At 36.5% G+C, this 19,473-nt stretch overlaps 1 protein-coding gene across 3 annotated transcripts in view; it reads left to right on the top strand.

The window, feature by feature from the left end:
• The window catches only part of Crb1 (crumbs cell polarity complex component 1), a 190,372-nt gene that overhangs the window by 156,032 nt on the left and 14,867 nt on the right, over positions 1 to 19,473 (top strand). For all 3 annotated transcript variants that reach the window (XM_063239652.1, XM_003474709.5, XM_063239651.1), the window contains 2 exons: positions 1,357 to 1,485; positions 4,921 to 5,047. In XM_063239652.1, the coding sequence (XP_063095722.1) occupies positions 1,357 to 1,485; positions 4,921 to 5,047 (256 nt within the window). The remainder of the gene's footprint in view (positions 1 to 1,356; positions 1,486 to 4,920; positions 5,048 to 19,473) is intronic.

The following is a 19,473-nucleotide window of genomic DNA, read 5'->3' as shown; positions in this document are numbered from 1 at the left end:
AGAAACACATTCTAGATCTTTGGCAAGTACACCTCAACTGGGTTGGCAGCCAATGGGTATTACACAAATTCAGAGATAGGATGTTAGTTACATGGACCTCTAACAGAAATAACATGTAACATATATACCCATAAAAATTGTATGTTTCTTCATCACATTCATGTTCAAAACCTGTGGTGGCAAGGCACAGTGATAAGTGCTAAGTGTTGACATTCTGATAATATGTTGCTTCTTGTGAGTTAACTAACTGATTAAAAACAAGAGAAATTCTGACTCTGGATAAGTGAATGTGTAGCTAGTTCAGCAAAGTCAAGTTCTCAAAGACTAGAATTCTCAAAGCACCTTCTGATAAGATACAGAAGTTATTTATTAAGCTTAAGACATATACAAGCTTTGCATTTGCATTGCTAATTGACCACTTGCAAAGCTGGTTGACACTTTTGACTCCTTTGCAATGTCCATATGGTATCTTCTTTTAAAAGCAGAATTGATTAGCTCTTGTGAGAAGACACAAGTTTACCATCATCTAGTCCAGTTTTTCCATGTTAGCTGCATCACACATAACAGGATAAAATGAAATTCACTTTAAATTCCTGGATACTTTTTTCTGTACTATAATTGACACCACGCACATACACTTTGAGTCAAAGTACTTAAACAACAAATTTAAAACCTTTGTAAACATCAGTCCCTAAAACCCACTGGATTTTTTTTTTCTAGAAAGAGGTTCTGCTTAGCTTATAAAAATCTGTTCTGCCTTTTATGAGGATGCTTTAACATGTTCAGCTTTGTTACTGTATGAGAGAGCCACATGCTGAATTCACAGGCATTTACCACAGTATTAGAGATAAACCTCCTGAAAAGCACTTGGCTCGCATTTCAGAAGTCTATGAATTATGACAGAGGGAGCAGAAAGTCTTGGCAGGGCAACTGAAGTTCAGCTCTGAAAGCCATCAGAGAAATCACATGAGTGCTTGGGTACCAAAGTGCTGTCCTTGCTTTCCTGGCCTTTATAGAGATGCAGTTTTCTTATGGCCTTTGTTGATTTATGAGGAAAGCAACAGCAAATCTAGCTATAACAAGTTCTTTTCCAACCCTAAATTTATTGCAACCCTATGGCATAGATCTTATCTCACGAATGAAAGCTGTAGAATGAAAGATGGATAGGCTTGCCTGCTACGGTGCCCTACAGAATGGGCTTTTTGGTGGAGAAAGTGTTACTTGGATAACATCATATATCCTCCAGCCTGAGTATTTAATTAGCTTGGCATTGACTCCATACATGAACTTTTCAAAAGTTTTGTTGAATGAAATGAACAAGATGAACAGCTGTGGATACTACTTTTATCTCTCTAGACACAGCAGATTACCTTCAACAGTCTGTGGGAATGGGATCACAAATCTTACTTGTTACAACGGAGGCAACTGCACAGAGTTCCACGCTGAATTAAAATGCATGTGCCGGGCGGGTTTTACTGGAGAACGGTGAGTCACATTAGAACTTTATGGAAGGGATGCTAGACGAAAGAACAGTGGGATCACTCACAGAGCATTTTCTCCTTTAATTTTTCATCTCAGTTCCCATAGGAAATTCTGTGTTGAAATATAGTTCCAGGCAGAATCAAGCAATAAAAAAGAAGATTAATTACAGTGTAGGTCAAAGAAGAGAACATTTTATTAGCCAAGATCTTGAATAGGGAAATAATATGTTTTAAAATGTATAACATGCTATTTTTTTCTAATAGTTACTTCTGGATTCGTGATCCACCCCCCCCCACCCCACTCTAACCATGATGGAACTATGGTTGCCACTGAAGTAAAAGAAATCTAAAAGATTGTTTTGCAGAACTAGCTACAACTCCCAAAGCATAACATTTCACCCAGAAGATGCTGCTTTTTCCAGAGAAACCCTTCAAATCTTCTTCAGCTAATAAAGGGACAGTCCCTGGCTTCACACAGTCTGTAACCTGCTGAGAGTGTAGATGAAAAATGTAGGATATGTATTGGATGGGCTGGAGATGAGCTCAAGAGAGGAAGAGTATGTTCTCTATAAACCCTAGAAGATTTCCACAGGAACCTGTTTCCAAAAGGGTTTCAAACCTGGGTTTTGTAGGACACAGATACTGTAGAGACAGATACACACTAGCCATTCATTTATAATTATGCCATGTACCTTATAATATTGTTCTTAATTCTTAGAACTCTGCAAGGAAGGTTTTATTGTTTTTATTTTACAAACTAAGGTTAAAGCAGTTAAGTGACAGATTATGTGCCAACCCAATTGTATGCTATAGTAAGGCTGAGCTGTCTTCAAAGCCTCTGCTTATCTTTCAAAAATGCTTGATAACTGTATGAATAAATCTTTGCTCATCAGTTGTTAAGAAAATAAAACAATGTGCTCGTCTATCGCATATATCACCAAGAATAACATAACTGATTTCCAATCAAATATATACATTGAAAACATTTCAGCATGTCAGACACAACTGATAAATATTTTGACTGAATTAATTTCCCCTTAAGAGTAGTCAATAAAATAATGGATACATGTGGACTCCAATTATGCTTTGGACTAATTTGAATTTTCTGTTTTCAGCTGGGTCTTTTAGCATCACATAGATATAGCTGATTTGCCATTTTTACAAAACAGGAGGAAATCCAGGCTATTCTTGCATAAGATCCTTGTAAAATGCATGAGCTCAGAAAGTGAGTTAAGCCATGTAGCAGTTTCCATTATATCTGTCTATTCCATGCAATTACTAACTCAAAAATCATTCAGTTGACCCCCAGTTGCATACTTTCAAAATACTGGTATTGTAAATATTTCTTTGTCTTCAGTATCTATCTTTCAAGTGCTTGACTTGCTTCATATCACAGAGCACAAAACATAGAGCTTATCCAAAGCTTTGGATTATTTTTCAATGCTACTCATTTATAGCATTGTTTCTATTTACAAAAAACATTACATTTTTCCTTTGATATGTAGTCTTTTTTAAAAATTCACATTTGGTAGTTAAATTATTGATTTGAAGTATTGTAAACAGAAAAAGCTCATAATTTTATTTTCTCTCCTAGGAAACTTTTCATTTGGATAAACTTCTCTGATGCAAAGTGAATCTAAACTATTTTTTTTTAGAGTCCTTAACTTTCCTTAATTTGTTCATTGGATGCTAATAGATTTATTTGGCCCATCTACTAATTATCTTCTAATAAAAGCTCCACAGATGCTTATAAGCCATCCATATGTGTCACTTGCTGTTTAGTACAAAATAGAAAAAGCTAAGAAAGGGAGAAAAGAATAGCTGGAGAAAGGCTAGAAAATTGGAGACAATTTTCCAAGGACTAGGGAAACGAGCCTTCCACAACATCCAAGGGTATTGAAAAGCTATCCTCTAGCGAATTGGCTGCTCCCGGCCTGGTTAAACCTTCAGCTTCACAGTGTCATCCCGGCAGGTCGTGAATGATGGATGATGTGCACACTCTGGCCCACCCAGGACACAGAATGCTTGGCAAGCTCCTGTGAGTTGTCAAGCTTTGCTCAGATCTAATCAAAGAAGTCTCTTTCCAGCCCAGAAGCTTAAGCCAAAAAAGGAAAATAAAATGCCTCTGCTATGCTTGGTATCTAACAGGATAAGGAGCTGTTTTTCCCAGGTGAAATCTTCCTTTTCTTTCATATTTGGGGTTGCCACAGCCACATGACCTCATCCTCTCATTCTGAGCTTGCTGATTAGTCTCTGACCCAAACAAGGTAGCTTTTTGCTTTTTGCTAGGTGGGAAATGAAAAAGTGTAGCTTCTACATTACAAGATGGTTGAAGAGATCCTTGATGGCAACACTTTACATGAATTTCCTAAAATAGCATGTGCTAGTAATTGTTCCATTCCACGGTTTTAGAAGAGTGTTCAAGCATGTGGTAAATAACTACAGAATGATGGAATATGAGTGCTGGTGAACTGATCAGTGCCTACATAGAAAAGCAAGTTGTTGGTTACAGATAAAGATAATTTACTATTTTAAACAGATAAATGAAATGAATTTAAAGGATTGCACCAGAAAAAAATGGTGAGGAGAGAGATATGCTTAACCTGATTTATACATCACACAATATATACATGTGTCAAAACAGTGTGTGATAGCCCACGATTATACACAAATTTGTTCTATATATCAGAAAAAAACCAAAACAAGTCATTGGTGGAAAATTAGATAAAAATGGACAATGTCTAAGGGAAGAAGGAAACTTCAATTTACCTTAGAATTGATGTTGCTTCTTTGGAAAGATTGGCTTTGAAAGTCATTTTATTGAAACAAAAATTATGCTTAGTTTTTTTTTTTGAACATTGATTTTTTTTTGCACATGTAATCTTCTATAGCCTACTTTGTTAATGATAAAATGGAATTTCAAAGAAAAGTAACTCATAATCTCTCAGAAATAACCCTTTTTTGTCCAGTTGTGTGTGTGCCTGAAACTGTGTTTGGTGGCTTGCCAGAGACACGGAGGCCTTAGATTCTAACAGCCTGTGCTCAGTGGATTCTTGGTTCACCTGTTCTGTGCAATAAACAGTTACAAGGTCGTAAATTCACTAGTGTTCTTAAGGCAGAAAGTGATTGTAGTATGGCCTGTTTCTCATGGTTTGTAAATACCTGCACCTGCTCTGTCATTTTACTTAATTCACTCTGTGTGTGTGTGTGTGTGTGTGTGTGTGTGTGTGTGTGTGTGTGACGTGCGCACGCGCAAGTGTACACAATTATTTCTATTAAACCCAAAACCTTTGAAGAAGCTTTTAAGGAACATCTCCTTCACTATCAAAGGTAAAAATCGGGGGTTGGTAGCCAGGACTGTGCTGGTGTAAGTGGATAAGGCAAATGTTTCACAGCCCTTGTACCAACAGGGTTCCGCGTGTCCGTGTTTATCTTCCAGGTGTGAGCAGGACATAGACGAGTGTGCCTCGGCTCCCTGCCTCAACGGAGGCCTGTGCCAGGACCTACTGGGCAGGTTCCAGTGCCTCTGCGACGTGGCCTTCGCCGGCGACCGCTGCGAGCTGGACGTAAGCGGCATCTCCTTTTATGTCTCTCTCCTGCTGTGGCAGAGCCTCTTCCAGCTGCTCTCCTACCTCATTCTGCGCATGAACGACGAGCCGGTTGTGGAGTGGGGTGAGCAGGAGGATGGCTAGCGTGCCTGTGAGCATCTCCAGCAGCAAAAGCCACTGAATCCCGAGAAAGGGCTTGCCTCGTTTTTTAGATCTCTAAAACAGAAAAACAAGGAGGAGGGAAAAGGTAGAATAAAACCATCTTGAAAACCAAACTAATTCAAGGCTTCTTTCAAGCATTTCACAATTACTTTGTGTCTATATAAAATATTTCCCAATTCTAGCTTTAAAATGGGGGAGGAGAGTTCTTGATACAACCACAAATATCTGGTTATTGAGTTTACTTAGCACAACTCTATGATCCCCCTTAATACTTCCATATTTGAGTGGTTACTGCTGCAATTAACAGACCACTTTCTCTTCACACTCTATTTTTGAACCAGTGTACTTTCCTGTGGCAAGTTGCCCTCATTCACTGGTTCTGTTTTATTAATGCTCTTCATTATCCTCTATTACCTATGACATGAACATTTGAAAATTACTATAGATGTATATATGTGTGTGTTTATTCAGAGGAACTGGTGCCAGTGAGATAGATTATGTGACATATATATGAAGAAAGGGAGGGAGGGAGGGAGGGAGGGAGGAAGGGAGAGAGAGAGAGAGAGAGAGAGAGAGAGAGAGAGAGAGAGAGAGAGAGAGTAATAGCCCTAAAAGTGTAGGAAGAGAATGATCTGGTATTATACTCAAATTATACTTCATGTGAATAATTTCTTATTTCATAGGACTTTCAAAAAGACATTTGCTCTATTTCTTTATCTTCCAATATTTCTCCTTTCCACAGGTACAATGATGTTTGTCAATTTCTGATAAATTGATAAGACTACTGACTTTTCTATTCATTTTACTGGCATATTGTCTTGTATAAATATCTTTGTGTGGTTGTATTTTCCCAAAGGAGATATTCTTTGAGAGGGAAAATATTTTGATACTATGAATTAATTCATAACACTAAATTAACAATGGCCTGCTAGATGTCATTTTGTAAATGTGTTATGTCTTATGTCTAGGTCTTTAACCTATATAAGGGTAATTTATCCATTGGATAATATCCAGTGCACATTTAGTTCTAATTGTTTTAAGAAAATTATTTCTCCATGTAAATGACCAAGGTAAACCTACATATAATTCTCAAGACAAAAAGAACAAAATAGTTTGTTATAAAAGCAAAGAAAGAGGCTGGGGATTTAGCTCAGCAGCATAAGCACCTGCCTTGCAAGCAGGCGGTCGTGAGTTCGATCCCTGGTACCGATAAAAATGAAAAAGACAAAAAAAAAAAAAAAAAAAAGCAAAGAAAATGAATTCCATTTTATTTTGCAATAGTAATAGAAGAGTTTAAGTAGGCAATTCATTTTCTGCGTAGACATTTCAAACATTTCAGCGATTTCAAACTGGAAGTGATTAAGTTTAATTTTTTCCTTTATATTCATTTATTTTCTTCACATTCAAGGCAGTGTGTAGCACACCATGGTATTAGATTATCTCTTTGAAGTCAGATTTTGTGACAAGAGACTTGGAGGAACCTCTCCCACCAGCATTTACAAGTGTTTACAATAAGCATTAAGCAGGTTAGCCCCAAACTACGCTTTTATTTGTCACCTTTACTCCCTTTTAGATTTATGCATAATTGTGTGTCTATGGACTATTTCAAAGGTTATATGTACTCTACCAAATATATTTAAGAGATATTCACTCACAATTTCTTTCTCTGTAAAATTCTGATGTCTCTATTGTCACTGTAATTGTCAGTTGCTTCCTGATTTTCCAAATAGTCTGTCATGAAATATCTAATTTTTTAAAATACTATCCTTTTTTTTTATCCTTCTGTATTTTCAGGTGTGTTTTGTGTGACTATGGCTTTTGCACATTTGCATCGGAAAATAAAACATTTTTCTGCATCTTCTTTTCTCATCTGCTGATGCTTTCTTTGTTTCCCTTGACTGTGCCTTATGAGACTCACAATCCAGACACACACACACACACACACACACAACACTTACTTAAGAAACACAGATGATAGTACTGATCTCTTGAATTGTAACCTCTCTCCACATGCATTGTTGTAAGTAATGCTGTGATATCAACTTCAACATCCTGTGTACTTTTGCTCTCTGGCAAGTGATAGTCTAGTTGGCATTCTAGAAATGACAGTAATCCTAATTGTTCTTACTACTGGTTTACACTGCCCCTGAAAAAGCTAGTTATTTTTTAGTTCCATCTAGCTCTAAAGATATGTCAGATTATTTAAGTGACAAATACAAAGCTCCTATTCTGGGCTGAACTTTTAAAACATAGCCTGAATTTACTTGACTAAGAATCAACTTTATTCTACTCATTTTTTCATATGAACGAAAAGGGATGCATTCTTGTCTCATCCATGCATGGGGAGTTCATTATCATCCCTTTTGATGAAAAGAGAAGTAGGAAGCCTAGGCAAAAGTGGATGAAGTGGTTTTTTGGCAACAAGGAGAAATAACAAAATTCAATTATTATTTGAAAACTTATTCTGTATCTAGACTGTGACAAAACATTTTTAAAATCATGATTTTTTCAGGTTTTTTTTCAAGACAAAGTTGATCAAAATTTCTTGCCTTCTAAATTCCTTGCTAAATTTATTTGAAAGCCTTTTTTTCCCATTTCTGGATTTTAAAATGTAAGTTACTCAGTCTTTACTTTTCAAAATTAGAATGAAGCTTTTCTCTAGAAATGATATCATGGGAAATTTGAGTTAGTAATGTTAAATAGGAAACCAGTAAAGATATCTGTTTCTTGACTGCCAATATTATTACTACTACAGACTATTTTACTTCTGTGATCCTTTTTTGATTTATTCAACAAATGCTTAGTGACCACCTACTATCTGCTACACCCCATTGTAGGCACTGGCGATACAACAGTGAATTAGACACGGTCCTTGCTTATAACAAGCTGAAGGTCTCAAAGAAAATACAGGGAAGCAGAAGGGCAGGTGCTAGGTCAGGGTTAGGATGGAACTGAGGACTAGCTGTGAGAGCTGGACATAAGAAGGGCATTTTGTCCACTTGTAAAAGTGGACATGGAAGATCAAGGATGTTTGCAAAAACTGAAGCTTAGATTGGAAGGTAAGCAGGAGCTGGCCTGTAGAAGGAGGCGTGGAATAGCCAGAATGTCCCCAGTGAAAGGGGTGCCCAGGCCGGGCCATGTGTCTGGAGCAGGGAGAGGGAGCCTGGTAAGGCTGAGGCTATAGCACTACACATCCCTTTTAGCCATGGCAGAGACTTTGGTTTTTCATCCTAGTAGCAACAGGAAGTCTTTGAAAGTCACACTTGTACTTTCAAAGATCACTTCAGCTTCTAAGTAAAGAATGAATGAAAAAGATAGGCAAGATTGGATCCAGAAAACCATAGTTAAGAGCCATTGCAGAGACACAGACAAAATGAAAGATTTAATGCTACTTTATGTCATTGAGGTAATGTGGAAAAGCGACTAGATTAACAAAATTTAAGCAGTAATACCTTGTGATATGGAGAAAGTGGAGGTCCAAGGGGTGATATGTTATATTTGGTGAATATTATTTTTTAAATGTTCATTCACTGAATAAATGAATGAGGACAAAGTTTTGTAGGCTATGCATGTTATTCATTAATCAATGTGAATATTCCAGTTTGGAATTCAAGAAATAAACTGAACTTGGCACATAAATTTGAGATTCATATTATAGATACATTGCATTTTGTATTCCATATCTCAATGGGTTCATATATAAAAAATCCATCTGAATTATTTAGCAATTGCTCTATAATAAACTACCTCAAATTTCAAACAACATTCCTGTATTACTACACTATTTCTAATGACACAGGAGTCTGGGCTTGGCTTAATTGGGTCCTATGCTCAAGGTTTTACAAGGTGACATCAGCTAAAGAGGGATTTCAGTTTTTGTGACTGTTGACCAGTGGCAACTCTTCCATCCTAGGTGTAGCCCACATGTGGTTCCAGGCCACTGGGGCTCACCAGCATGGCTGCTAATGTCCCAGAAGCCAAAATAAGAGAAATTCTAGCAAGAAAGATGTTACAGTGTTGTGTAACGGAATCACATCACCATGCCCATATAGTCACGGGCATCTCCGTACATGTGTGGTACTCTATCAGTTAGAAACATCGCAGTATGTCCACACACAAAGGGAGAGGATCAGAGAAGGTTGAACACCAGAGGTGGGGACCCTGAGGTCCAAGTTAGGAGTCTCCATATTCTTTTTTTTTTTTTTTTTTTTTGGTCTTTTTCCTTTTTATCGATACTGAGGATCGAACTCACGACTGCCTGCTTGCAAGGCAGGCGCTTATGCCACTGAGCTAAATCCCCAGCGAGTCTCCATATTCTTTTTCACTTCAAGTGTGATGGCCCATCTGTGTATGATCCACTGATGAATTTTAAAATTTCCATTACCTTTTAAATTGCCAGACATTTTATTATCTTACAAGGCAACCTTCCTTTTGTCCATGTTCAATTTTTTCATTATAATTGCAGTTCCTTATTTTCTTTTAAATACTCATCCTACTTAATATTCATTTTAAGATTGTTCTAATAACTCAAACCCTTGAAGTACTCATTCTCCTATTTTTGTTTCTGCAGAATTTCCCTATCAGAGTTTTTCCTCTTGAGATTTGTAACTTTTATGGATGAACACAACCTTAGAGGATTTTTTTTTTTCCTGTGGGAGTCCTTGTGCACTCGCTGAGTTGTGGAAGTGTTTCTGTCTATAATCCTGGCTTTGGTCTTTGGTTGGGCATCGAGGAGCTTGATCAGACTAGAGCATATTTTTGTATGCTCTGTTTAAGGATTCGCACAACATCTGGGTAGTTTAAGATGGGTTCCACACTCAATTTCACTGAAAGTCCTTTATAAACACAACCCAGAGGGCTTTTCCAGTCGCATTTTTTATCTGTCCTCTCACAACTCCACTTCCCAGCTAGGTGTAACTTTCTGTCTGCCTTCACGATCAGCACAGCTTGTCACAGTTCTTCCCTTTACAATCGGATCCTGTGCACCATTCCCTTCTCCTCTGCCTGGCAAATTCCTGTCTTTCCTGAATCTCCAATCTACTAGGAATCTTCTAGGATCTTTTCCCCAATCGCCCCAGAAAAAGGCCACTATTTTACTCCTGCTCCTGTCACTTTCTGTCTCTCTTCTTATGCTTTTTACTTGATAATATAGTCACCTAAGCAGATACTCAAAAGCCAGTAGTCAGTAATAATCTTCTTAAATCTGGGATTGCGTAACACATCTGACACAGCTCTATCAATGTTTATAAGAATTTTCAATTCACAGTACATGAGGAGTTTAAAAAGTATTTATATGTGTTTCTTGTCTTGATATATTTCTTTTAATGAAAATAAATGCTAATCTCTCTAAGATGAAGTTTACTATGATACACTTGTAGCAAAGTTTTATTGTCTCTGTAGTCCAGTTAAGCACTTATTTGTAGTGGTGTAATAATGTCAAAAGGTAGTGCTTAAGTCAATCTACATTTTGATTGTCCTTTAGTTGTATTAACATAGTTATAAGAGGTGCTATAAAATCTTTATCTATCTACTAATCCCAACACCTATATCATCTTGAGATTGGCTTCCACTGCTTTATTTTTTCTCCAACATGGTTTATATTTTTGTTTTTTCTAGTAGTGTTGGATTGCACCTTGAGCATTGTAGATCATATGTTTTGGAGACTATAATATTTTTATATTTCTTCAAAAATATTTTGTTTTACCAAGAATCCAGTTAGTTCATTCAAACTCTCATCTTTGGAGTGGAGTCTCAGTGGTGTGCCACAGCTGAAATCTCTACTCTGGTCTTCTGTCTTTAGCTGGACTGCTTGGAATATGTCCCATCAGCATCTCTTAGGGCTTAGCCAGAAACATGAGCAGAAATTATTTTCAGAATTCAGGACTCTGTAGCTCTTTCCTATAGAATTGTAGCTCTCTCATTTGCAAAATTTTCTTTTTCACTTTCTAGCTAACAAGTAAGCCTTGACTCCCTTGTCTGATTCTTCAAACCTATAAGATTACAGATTTTTCTCCTAATTCTAGTTCATTAGATAGTATTTATTAGAGACTGTACCCAGAAAACAAATTGGAATGAGAAAATGAAAATTACCCACTGTTTTCCTTGATTCTGAATTTAATCACCTTATAATCTAATCCAAACTTTATTCACTTGTGCTCACATATTGTTTTTATCTACCCAAAGCTTTTCCAAATAGGAGTTACTTTATTATTACCAGAAGTTGAAACTATAGTTTTAAATAGATCATCTTAAACCTTGTTAATGTAGGTATTTGGTCCCAGAAAAAGGGATATGGTTTTGTTTCTGACTTCTGCCCTGACCAGATCACTTCAGTAGAGTAGGATTACTTCTGGACGTTAGAGTCAAAGGAGAATGTTGATGACTACCAGGGCCTAGATAAAAGCATTTTAGAAATAGTGGAATGATAAAGGAATGTTTTCTCATGAAAGAGAAGTCTTAAGGGAAGCATGAAACTATCTTTACATGTTTCAGTGGTTATCACAGAAATGTGAAAGTACATTTGTTCTATGTCAATACAGAGAGGAGAAATAAGATTAAGGGGTAGAACTTACAGGAAGATTCCAAGTCAGAAAAAGGGAAAACAAGTTAACATTAGAATTGTTTGATAATTTAATGAATTGGTTTTCACCAAAGTGAACTTCTAACCCTGAACACTCTCACATAGAACCTGAGAGATATGTCAGAAATATTATAGAAGACACACTATGACTGAAAGATTTATGTACCTGAAGTTTCTTAAGTATCTATGTTTGGTTAACTAAGCACAACTAATACACTTTGTACACAGGATTGTGAGATTCAGAAGAATATATCTGGGATTCTTTAATCATTAATCCATTGGATCAGGTTGTAGTAAAGAAATGCTTTGGAATCAGAAATCACTGAGTTTTTAGTGACACTGATTTATTATGCTGGATGTCCAGAAATTAAAAGCCAAAAACCATCAACTCTATCCTGTTTACCATCTTGAAAGACACCCTTGTCATTCAGAGTAAGAATAAACTGGTCCTGGATGCTTGTCAAGTAATATGAAGTTCTTCATTACATTGTAAAATGAGTTATAGAACTCATTAATCTAAGTGAATCAGGAAGTAAAAATAAGCACAGTGCCATGAGGACTCAGAGTCATTTATAGTGACAGAATCATAAATGTTTTCTGGAGAGTTGGAATTGTGCTTAATTATAAAGGCTGATGTCAAGGACAATGCAGACTGGTCCACATCCCCAGGCTTCTGCTGCAGAGCAGTGGCCAAAGGCACAGCGATTTTACTCTGTATGGCAACTTATTTGTATCCTGAATTTGGCCTGTAGGAAAGAGAACCCAGAATGACATTCTCTTCAAATTATAATTTTAAAAAAAGCATTCAGTCATCACTGACCTTCCACTAATTAGCATTCATTAGGGAGGAAATATGGCACTAGATATTTTTCCAAAGGAGACACACAAATGGCCAACAGGTATATGAAAAGATGCTCAACATCACTAATCATCAGGACATTGCAAATTAAAACTACAGTGAGATACCACCTCACATGTATTTGCATGGGTATTATCAAAAAAGCAAATGAGAACATGTACTTGAGAGGATGCAGAGAAGTTGATACCTCTGCACACTGTTGGTGAAAATGCAAATGTCAAAATCACTGTGGAAAACAGCATGAAGTTTCCTAGAAAAATTTAAAACAGAAGTATTATGCAATTCAGCAACTCTACTGATATATTGAAAAGAATTGCCCTCAGGATCCCAAAGATATTTCTAGATTCCTAGGTTCATTTCTGCATTGTTTCTAAAAATCCTTGGCTTTTTACAAATATAGAAACAATCTAAATGTCCTTTGACAGTGCATGGCAAAGGAAAATATAGTATATGCATATAACAGAAATGTATTGAACATATGACACAGCAGGACATTGAGTTAACTGAAACCAGCCAAGCATAGAAGGACAAATACAGCATGATTGCATTTCTATGAGATCTAAAATAGTCCCACTCACGGAAGAGAAAAGTAGATTAGTGGTTGTCAGGGGAAGGGCAAGAAGAAAATAGGGAGTTGCCATTAAAAGGGGGTGTGTACCTAACAGCGTTACGGTTTGCATTTGGAAATTTGGTAGGAAGGTAGATTTCATGTTAAGTGCTCTTAACACTGATAAAAAAGTAAATTATTTAAGAGAATAGTGAAAACATTTAAATGGAGGGCAATGAATACAAATAGTTCTCACATGTTATTTTGGTGCATTATCAAGCCTTGAAATCAGATCTGATTTTAGTTCACAAACCTATTTTCCTTTCATCTTTCACACATCATTAAGTTTTCTGCTTTACCAAGTATAATTAATGTTCTTCATTTCTTCATATGAGGTCATTGCAGCAGGCTTTCCACAAATCGTGGGACCTACACTATCACCTTCAGAGCACATTTCTTTATGTATCCAAAATAGAATGCAAACAGACAGTAGGAAGAAATGAATCCTGCATGGGAGGGGTAAATCTGTTGAATAGTTTAGTGTTAAGTAGTAAACACTTATGAGAAATTGGCTGATACTTGCCATGGAGTAACTAACTAACCATATTCTATTGCATTTTTGTTACTTGTCAAATCAATCTTATCAGCAACAAAAATCACCCTGAAATGGTTATCACCTTTACAGCACTGTACTTAAGGAGGCTGATTTTTTAAATAATGCATTTATATGTTCATCACCATTTATTGAAAGGCTAGTACAGCAAACTCCTAAGATAGGCAGGGTAAATTACCAAAATACAATGTACACAGAGGGTGTGATCCTGTCCACAAAGAGTTTAGGTAAGAGAAGAAGCCCATAGCTCTTTACATGATGTTCTTCAAGTTTGTAAAGCATGAAATGATTGGAAATGTGCCTATAGTAATATATGTTGGTTATATCAAGAATGAGAATATTTGTTGTCCAAACTGGGATAACAAACTTTGAAGGAAAAAGAAAATCCTATGAATAATTATTCTAGGACAAGAGCCCAAACTGATGTCATCCCAGGCAACTAAAGTTGATTGCATCTTGTCATTTTACAATTTCCTTTATATTTTACTCAAGGTAAACTTTGTTGGATTCTCGATCTAAAATCGTGACCAAACTGCAAATTGTCTGCAATGGTATATAATCCGGTTTGCTAATATTAACCTGATATGATTTTTATTTTTTTTAGTTTTAGTTTTCAAGAATGAAGTGTATATTGCCAACATGGCAGCACACTCTTGTAATCCCAGCATTTGGGAGACTGTGGCAGACGGATTGCCATGAGTTCAATGCGAGCCTGATCTGTGTTGTGAGATCGTGTCTCAAAACCAAGTGAAGTTAATGATTTTTTATGTATATGGACTTTTAAAAGTGACATTATATTGCTTTTAGGAAATTAGGCTACAGATCATTAAACCCTTTAGTGTATGTTTTTGGTGAGAACAAATTGAATGGTATGTAGAAAACTAGATACATGGGGAGGGATTTAATATTGGAAAAATTTTAAATGCTAAGAAAACTGACTTGAAGTGGTAATTGTTTAATGTTTTTACTTAAAACTTACATGATGCATAATATTTGTTCATGAATATCTATATATCTTTCCTAATATTTTAACAATAAAAATATTCGTTTTATAAAAAGAATATATAAAAGTTTATAACTGTTACCCTGTTCTCATGATTATAAATAATGAAACAGATTAGTTTCATATAAATTGTAGAAATTTATTTAAGATTAATTTTATACAGAAGGGAAAGAACACATCAAATATGACATACAAAAACAAGCTATTTGCATTGAAATGTATTTCACCATTTGGAAAACATATTCATGATTGTTTCATTGTCAATTGGGTTTACTTTAGTTTCCTAAAAGTTCTGAGTATATATTATTTCTATCCACTTGGCCTAAGATTTCTTTGATAATTCTATGCTGATAGCAAGAAAAGATACAGGAAAACTGAAGCACTCTATATTTGTCATTCAAAATGCCAAATCCATACTGATGCCTGGTAAATGATAAAAATCAATGTAGTTAATACATGAAACTCAGAAGTAAATACATTTTAAAATCAATAACTTCCTTTGAATTGGTCAATAGCTAATATAGTTGGATATATAGTTGATAATAAATATTAACTGATTGATGTAATAGATGAAATGTTTCTGATATTCACTATGACAGTTTCTAACCTCAAAAGTCATCTGTGGGTAGAGGAGAGATATTATTCAGTCTCCTGAAATTAAGATGGAAAAGACTGTACATATTAAATGAGTGGGTGCATGAATGGCATGTCCTGTGCAGAGTGCATCCATTGCCAGTGGGGAGGCCAGGAAGTGTTTCACACAGAAGATATTTGATTCAGAACATGAGAAATGAATAGAACTTTTCTTCACAATATAAAAATACATTTCCTCTAGACTTACTTTTTTGTTTTGTTTGTTTGTCTGGCATCAAAGTGTTACTTTAGTTTTTACTGGTGAATTTAATTTATGCCTGTCAGCAGAGAAAGCTTGGAATGCCCTATTTTTACTAACACTAACAGTATCAGTGCCATGTTTCATTTATAATGATCTTTATAATGATCTCTCATAATGATATTTTCTACCTTGATGATTATTATTAATTCTTGCTATAGTTGCATTACTATATTTGTGAGGATAGAGAAAGGAAAACCCGAAAAACAAGCATTAAAACCACAAACTTCCTTAGGAATCACCGAGCAAAGCTCCCAGCTATGGGAAAGGGAAGGAACTTTTTGCTTGTTCCAATTGAGTGTGTAAAGTCTCTGTTTTTCAACTCATCTAATCTTTTCCCCACGATCATGTCTTTACTTAGGGCACATTTTCTATCTTGAAAGCTCTCTCATTTTCTGTCCTATAAGGACAGAAGGAAAGGGACTGCCCCAAAGAGAATCCCCAATTTTCAGGGCAGATTGAGGATCTACGCCATCAGAGAGGAACGTATGCTGAGGAAAAACAGGTGGTCCCAGGAGTAAAGGAGGATCCGAGCAAGAGTCGGAGGAGGTCACATGTAGAAAGAGTGGCCACCAGGACTCAGAGACAGGGAGGGAGATTCCTACATTTGCTCTGAAAATGCCATTAATAAGCCCAAAGCTGATCGTTTTTCACCAATCTAGTTGTCAGAAAAGCTTTACAAAGCGTTTTTCAAATGTTCTCCCCTTTCCAAACTCAGTCAGTTCTAAAGAGTTTTGTCGTCTGCTCCCACCTGCTCACTGCCAACTCATCCTTCCTCTAGGCCACCTTCATCTGCACTAACTGCTCCCCATGCGACAGCTGCCATTCTGGGCCTTGAGGCAGGAAATCCATATTCTGTCCTTTCATAAGTCCTATGATGATGCAGAGTTACAGAGGCAGTGCCTTGGTATAACGGAGAGATGCGACCATCTTCCTTGAGTATCTAGCTCATCCAGCAATGGCTAGGACATCGGGGGACCAAAAGAAGGGCAGACAGTGAGTGAAATATAATGTATGATCCCTACCATAATAATTTCAAAAAACTATAATTGCATTGCAGAGAAAAAGGGGACCTATAAAACATACCAAAACCAATCAATTCCTAATCTATGTTACTGAGTGAAAGAACAGTATAACTTCACAGATCCTTATGAAATACTGCAACAGGGGAAGTTTTCATAGAGCAAATGGGAATTAACTAGGCCATGAAATACAAGAAAGATTATTTATAGGACAGAAAATGAGAGAGCTTTCAAGATAGAAAATGTGCCCTAAGTAAAGACATGATCATGGGGAAAAGATTAGAGGAGTTGAAAAACAGAGACTTTACACACTCAGTTGGAAAAAAAAAAAAAAAAAAAGCAAAAAAAAGCTGGAAAAAGCACATAATTAAAAGTAGGGCTAGTTCACAGATTAAACTGCTCAAATGTCTATGAAAATAAAGCCAGAGATGGAAGAGTCTTTCTGATTCTGTGATGGAGGCCTGTGCTGTGTTTTCCTCTAGCATATTTCCTACAGCTTTTGATTATTGCTGGTTTCTACTTACTTTCTGTCTAGAAAGGATCTGTCTGTTTTAGATGGTACCACACATAGAGTTACTTATATACAAGAGAAATTCACATCTTGCAGTTTAGAACCTGGGAAATCCAAGATCAGGCATTTAGCAGATAGAATGTTTGTTGAGGTTTGCTTCCTGGATGATAAGTATCTCTGTCCTCGCTTTGCGGAAGGGTCGTTCACGAGGGCCCCATCCTCACATCTTTACACCTTCTAAAGCCACAATCCTACCACTTCAGGGTTCAGAATTTTAAGGGGACACCAATATACTATAGCAGGATATTATGCAAAAACAGTAGGGGCTTTTTCAAATGATGGATTTATTATCCATAAAAACCTCTCCAGTGACATTCTTAGACTTATCTTTTTGTATTGAAACTCAATAATCCTAGAGCTTCATTAAAAATAATGTGCAGAAAGGAAGTACTTCTTGAGCAGATACTTAGAGGTGCTTGGTTTTTAAAAAAGTTTATTAATACACTTATTATGTAGCTCAGTTTTTTACTTTTTCTAATTAAGTTTTCTCTATGCACAGTTTTGTAACTAAGTCTTGTTTTAAGCCTTTTTAAAAATTCATCTGAATCCTTTCTAATATTCTTCCTCATTAATTAAAGTTTAAGGTCTCTAATTCTATTTCTTCCCCCTCCTCTGGACCAAAGACATGTTATGGTCTGGGGAGGTTTAAGACTCTCATGATGAAAAATTGAGCAAATTCTGTGACTTAGCACCTCTAAAAATGAGTCCCAGGGCAACAGACTAATATTATTATTTGTTGTCTTACAGTATATAAAGTTAAGAAACGATGTTTATTCACATTAGAATCTGCCCCAGTTAGGTTGATCTTACGCAAGTAATGCTTGCTTCGAACGTGATTAGTGCGATCTATTTTCAGAGATAAGAAAGCCAGAGATTATGAGAGCAAATTCTTAATCACTTAAAAGATGTGAGCTCAGTACAGAGGAAACCCCATGGACTCAGGAATCACATGACCCCATTCTTCCTTTGGTTCCTCTTTGTGCCAAGAGCTATGCAACTCTTGGAGACTCTTTTGAAGCAAACTGCCTTACCAGAAAATTCTAAAGCGTTAATATTTTCTAACTGTAAAAGAGTTTTTTCAAAACAGGTGTGATTACATGTAGTCATGCAAACACAAGTTTTTCATCAGACCAACAATGTCTAGGACACTAATTTTTTTGAAGAACAGATCCAGGGGCAAATAAGAACTACACATGGGAAAGAGATTATGAAACTTTATGGTTATAATGGGATCTTGTATCTATTTATTTCTACCATTAAGTCCTGTGAGTGCTACAGCTAATCACAGCTAGCCATATGTAAATTATCCTAACTTGCAAATTTTTAAGGTTGGAGGTTGTGTTTGTTTGGCTGGTTTTAGCTACATTGTCATTTAATTACCAATATAAATGTCCTCAAATTATAGAAGCCAACATAAGTACCTCAATTTAAAATTTTATTCACAGAGCCCTAAATAATGACATTGAGATTCTCATGCAACCTACAAGGTGAGCTGAAGCGATGTGGCTTCTGTGTATAATTAGTCTCTTCTCTTGAAAAAGGCACAGCTGGGGTGGAAAAGCCATTCCTCTTCTGAGGAGAAGAAAAATGTACATCTCTATAAAAAGGCACTTTTGAGAGGTAAAGGGTGGATGGCAATCCATATGGAGGGGACAAGCAGGCGTGTAAGTGCAGGGAACCTTTGAATGGCTGCCTCTGCCTCAGGATTATTTGGGGCAGGAGAGTGGGCTGCATCCTGTGGGTTAGCTTGCATAGTTAGAACAGTGCAATAAGGGTACCATCCTTGGATCAATTCCAGTTTAAAGATTTGTCCACTGTTTTACTCGTTCCAATGACTGCAAGTTGAAATCACAGTTACCAGCTCTTATGTTCTCCTGGTTCAGTGAGGCCTAATACACAGATCTGTAGTCTTTCCCTCTCCCCAGTGTCACCCAGGTGTATCAGGGAGGTACAGTTTTCAATTTATCTTAGAAGGTGCCTCATTTGTTTTATAATGCCACTTAATTCTTCAGTTCTGTACACACGCAAAAATTAAGCATCTGCGAAACATCATAAACTCTCAAGATGACAGAGAGAAGAGGAAAAAGAGTGTTCTTTGAATACAGCCTTCTAAACACTTAAAAGTGTAGGCTTTGAAATCACACATTAAGTAAAAAGGTTAATATATCATAAATTGTAGAAGTCCATGGCAGAGA

Source organism: Cavia porcellus, unplaced genomic scaffold (genome assembly GCF_034190915.1).
Source record: "Cavia porcellus strain 051 isolate PalLab524CR breed Dunkin Hartley unplaced genomic scaffold, mCavPor4.1 scaffold_29, whole genome shotgun sequence".
In the NCBI taxonomy this organism is placed as follows: domain Eukaryota; kingdom Metazoa; phylum Chordata; class Mammalia; order Rodentia; family Caviidae; genus Cavia; species Cavia porcellus.
The sequence above is the reverse complement of the archived record's forward strand: the minus strand, read 5'-3'. Positions and strand labels throughout refer to the sequence as shown.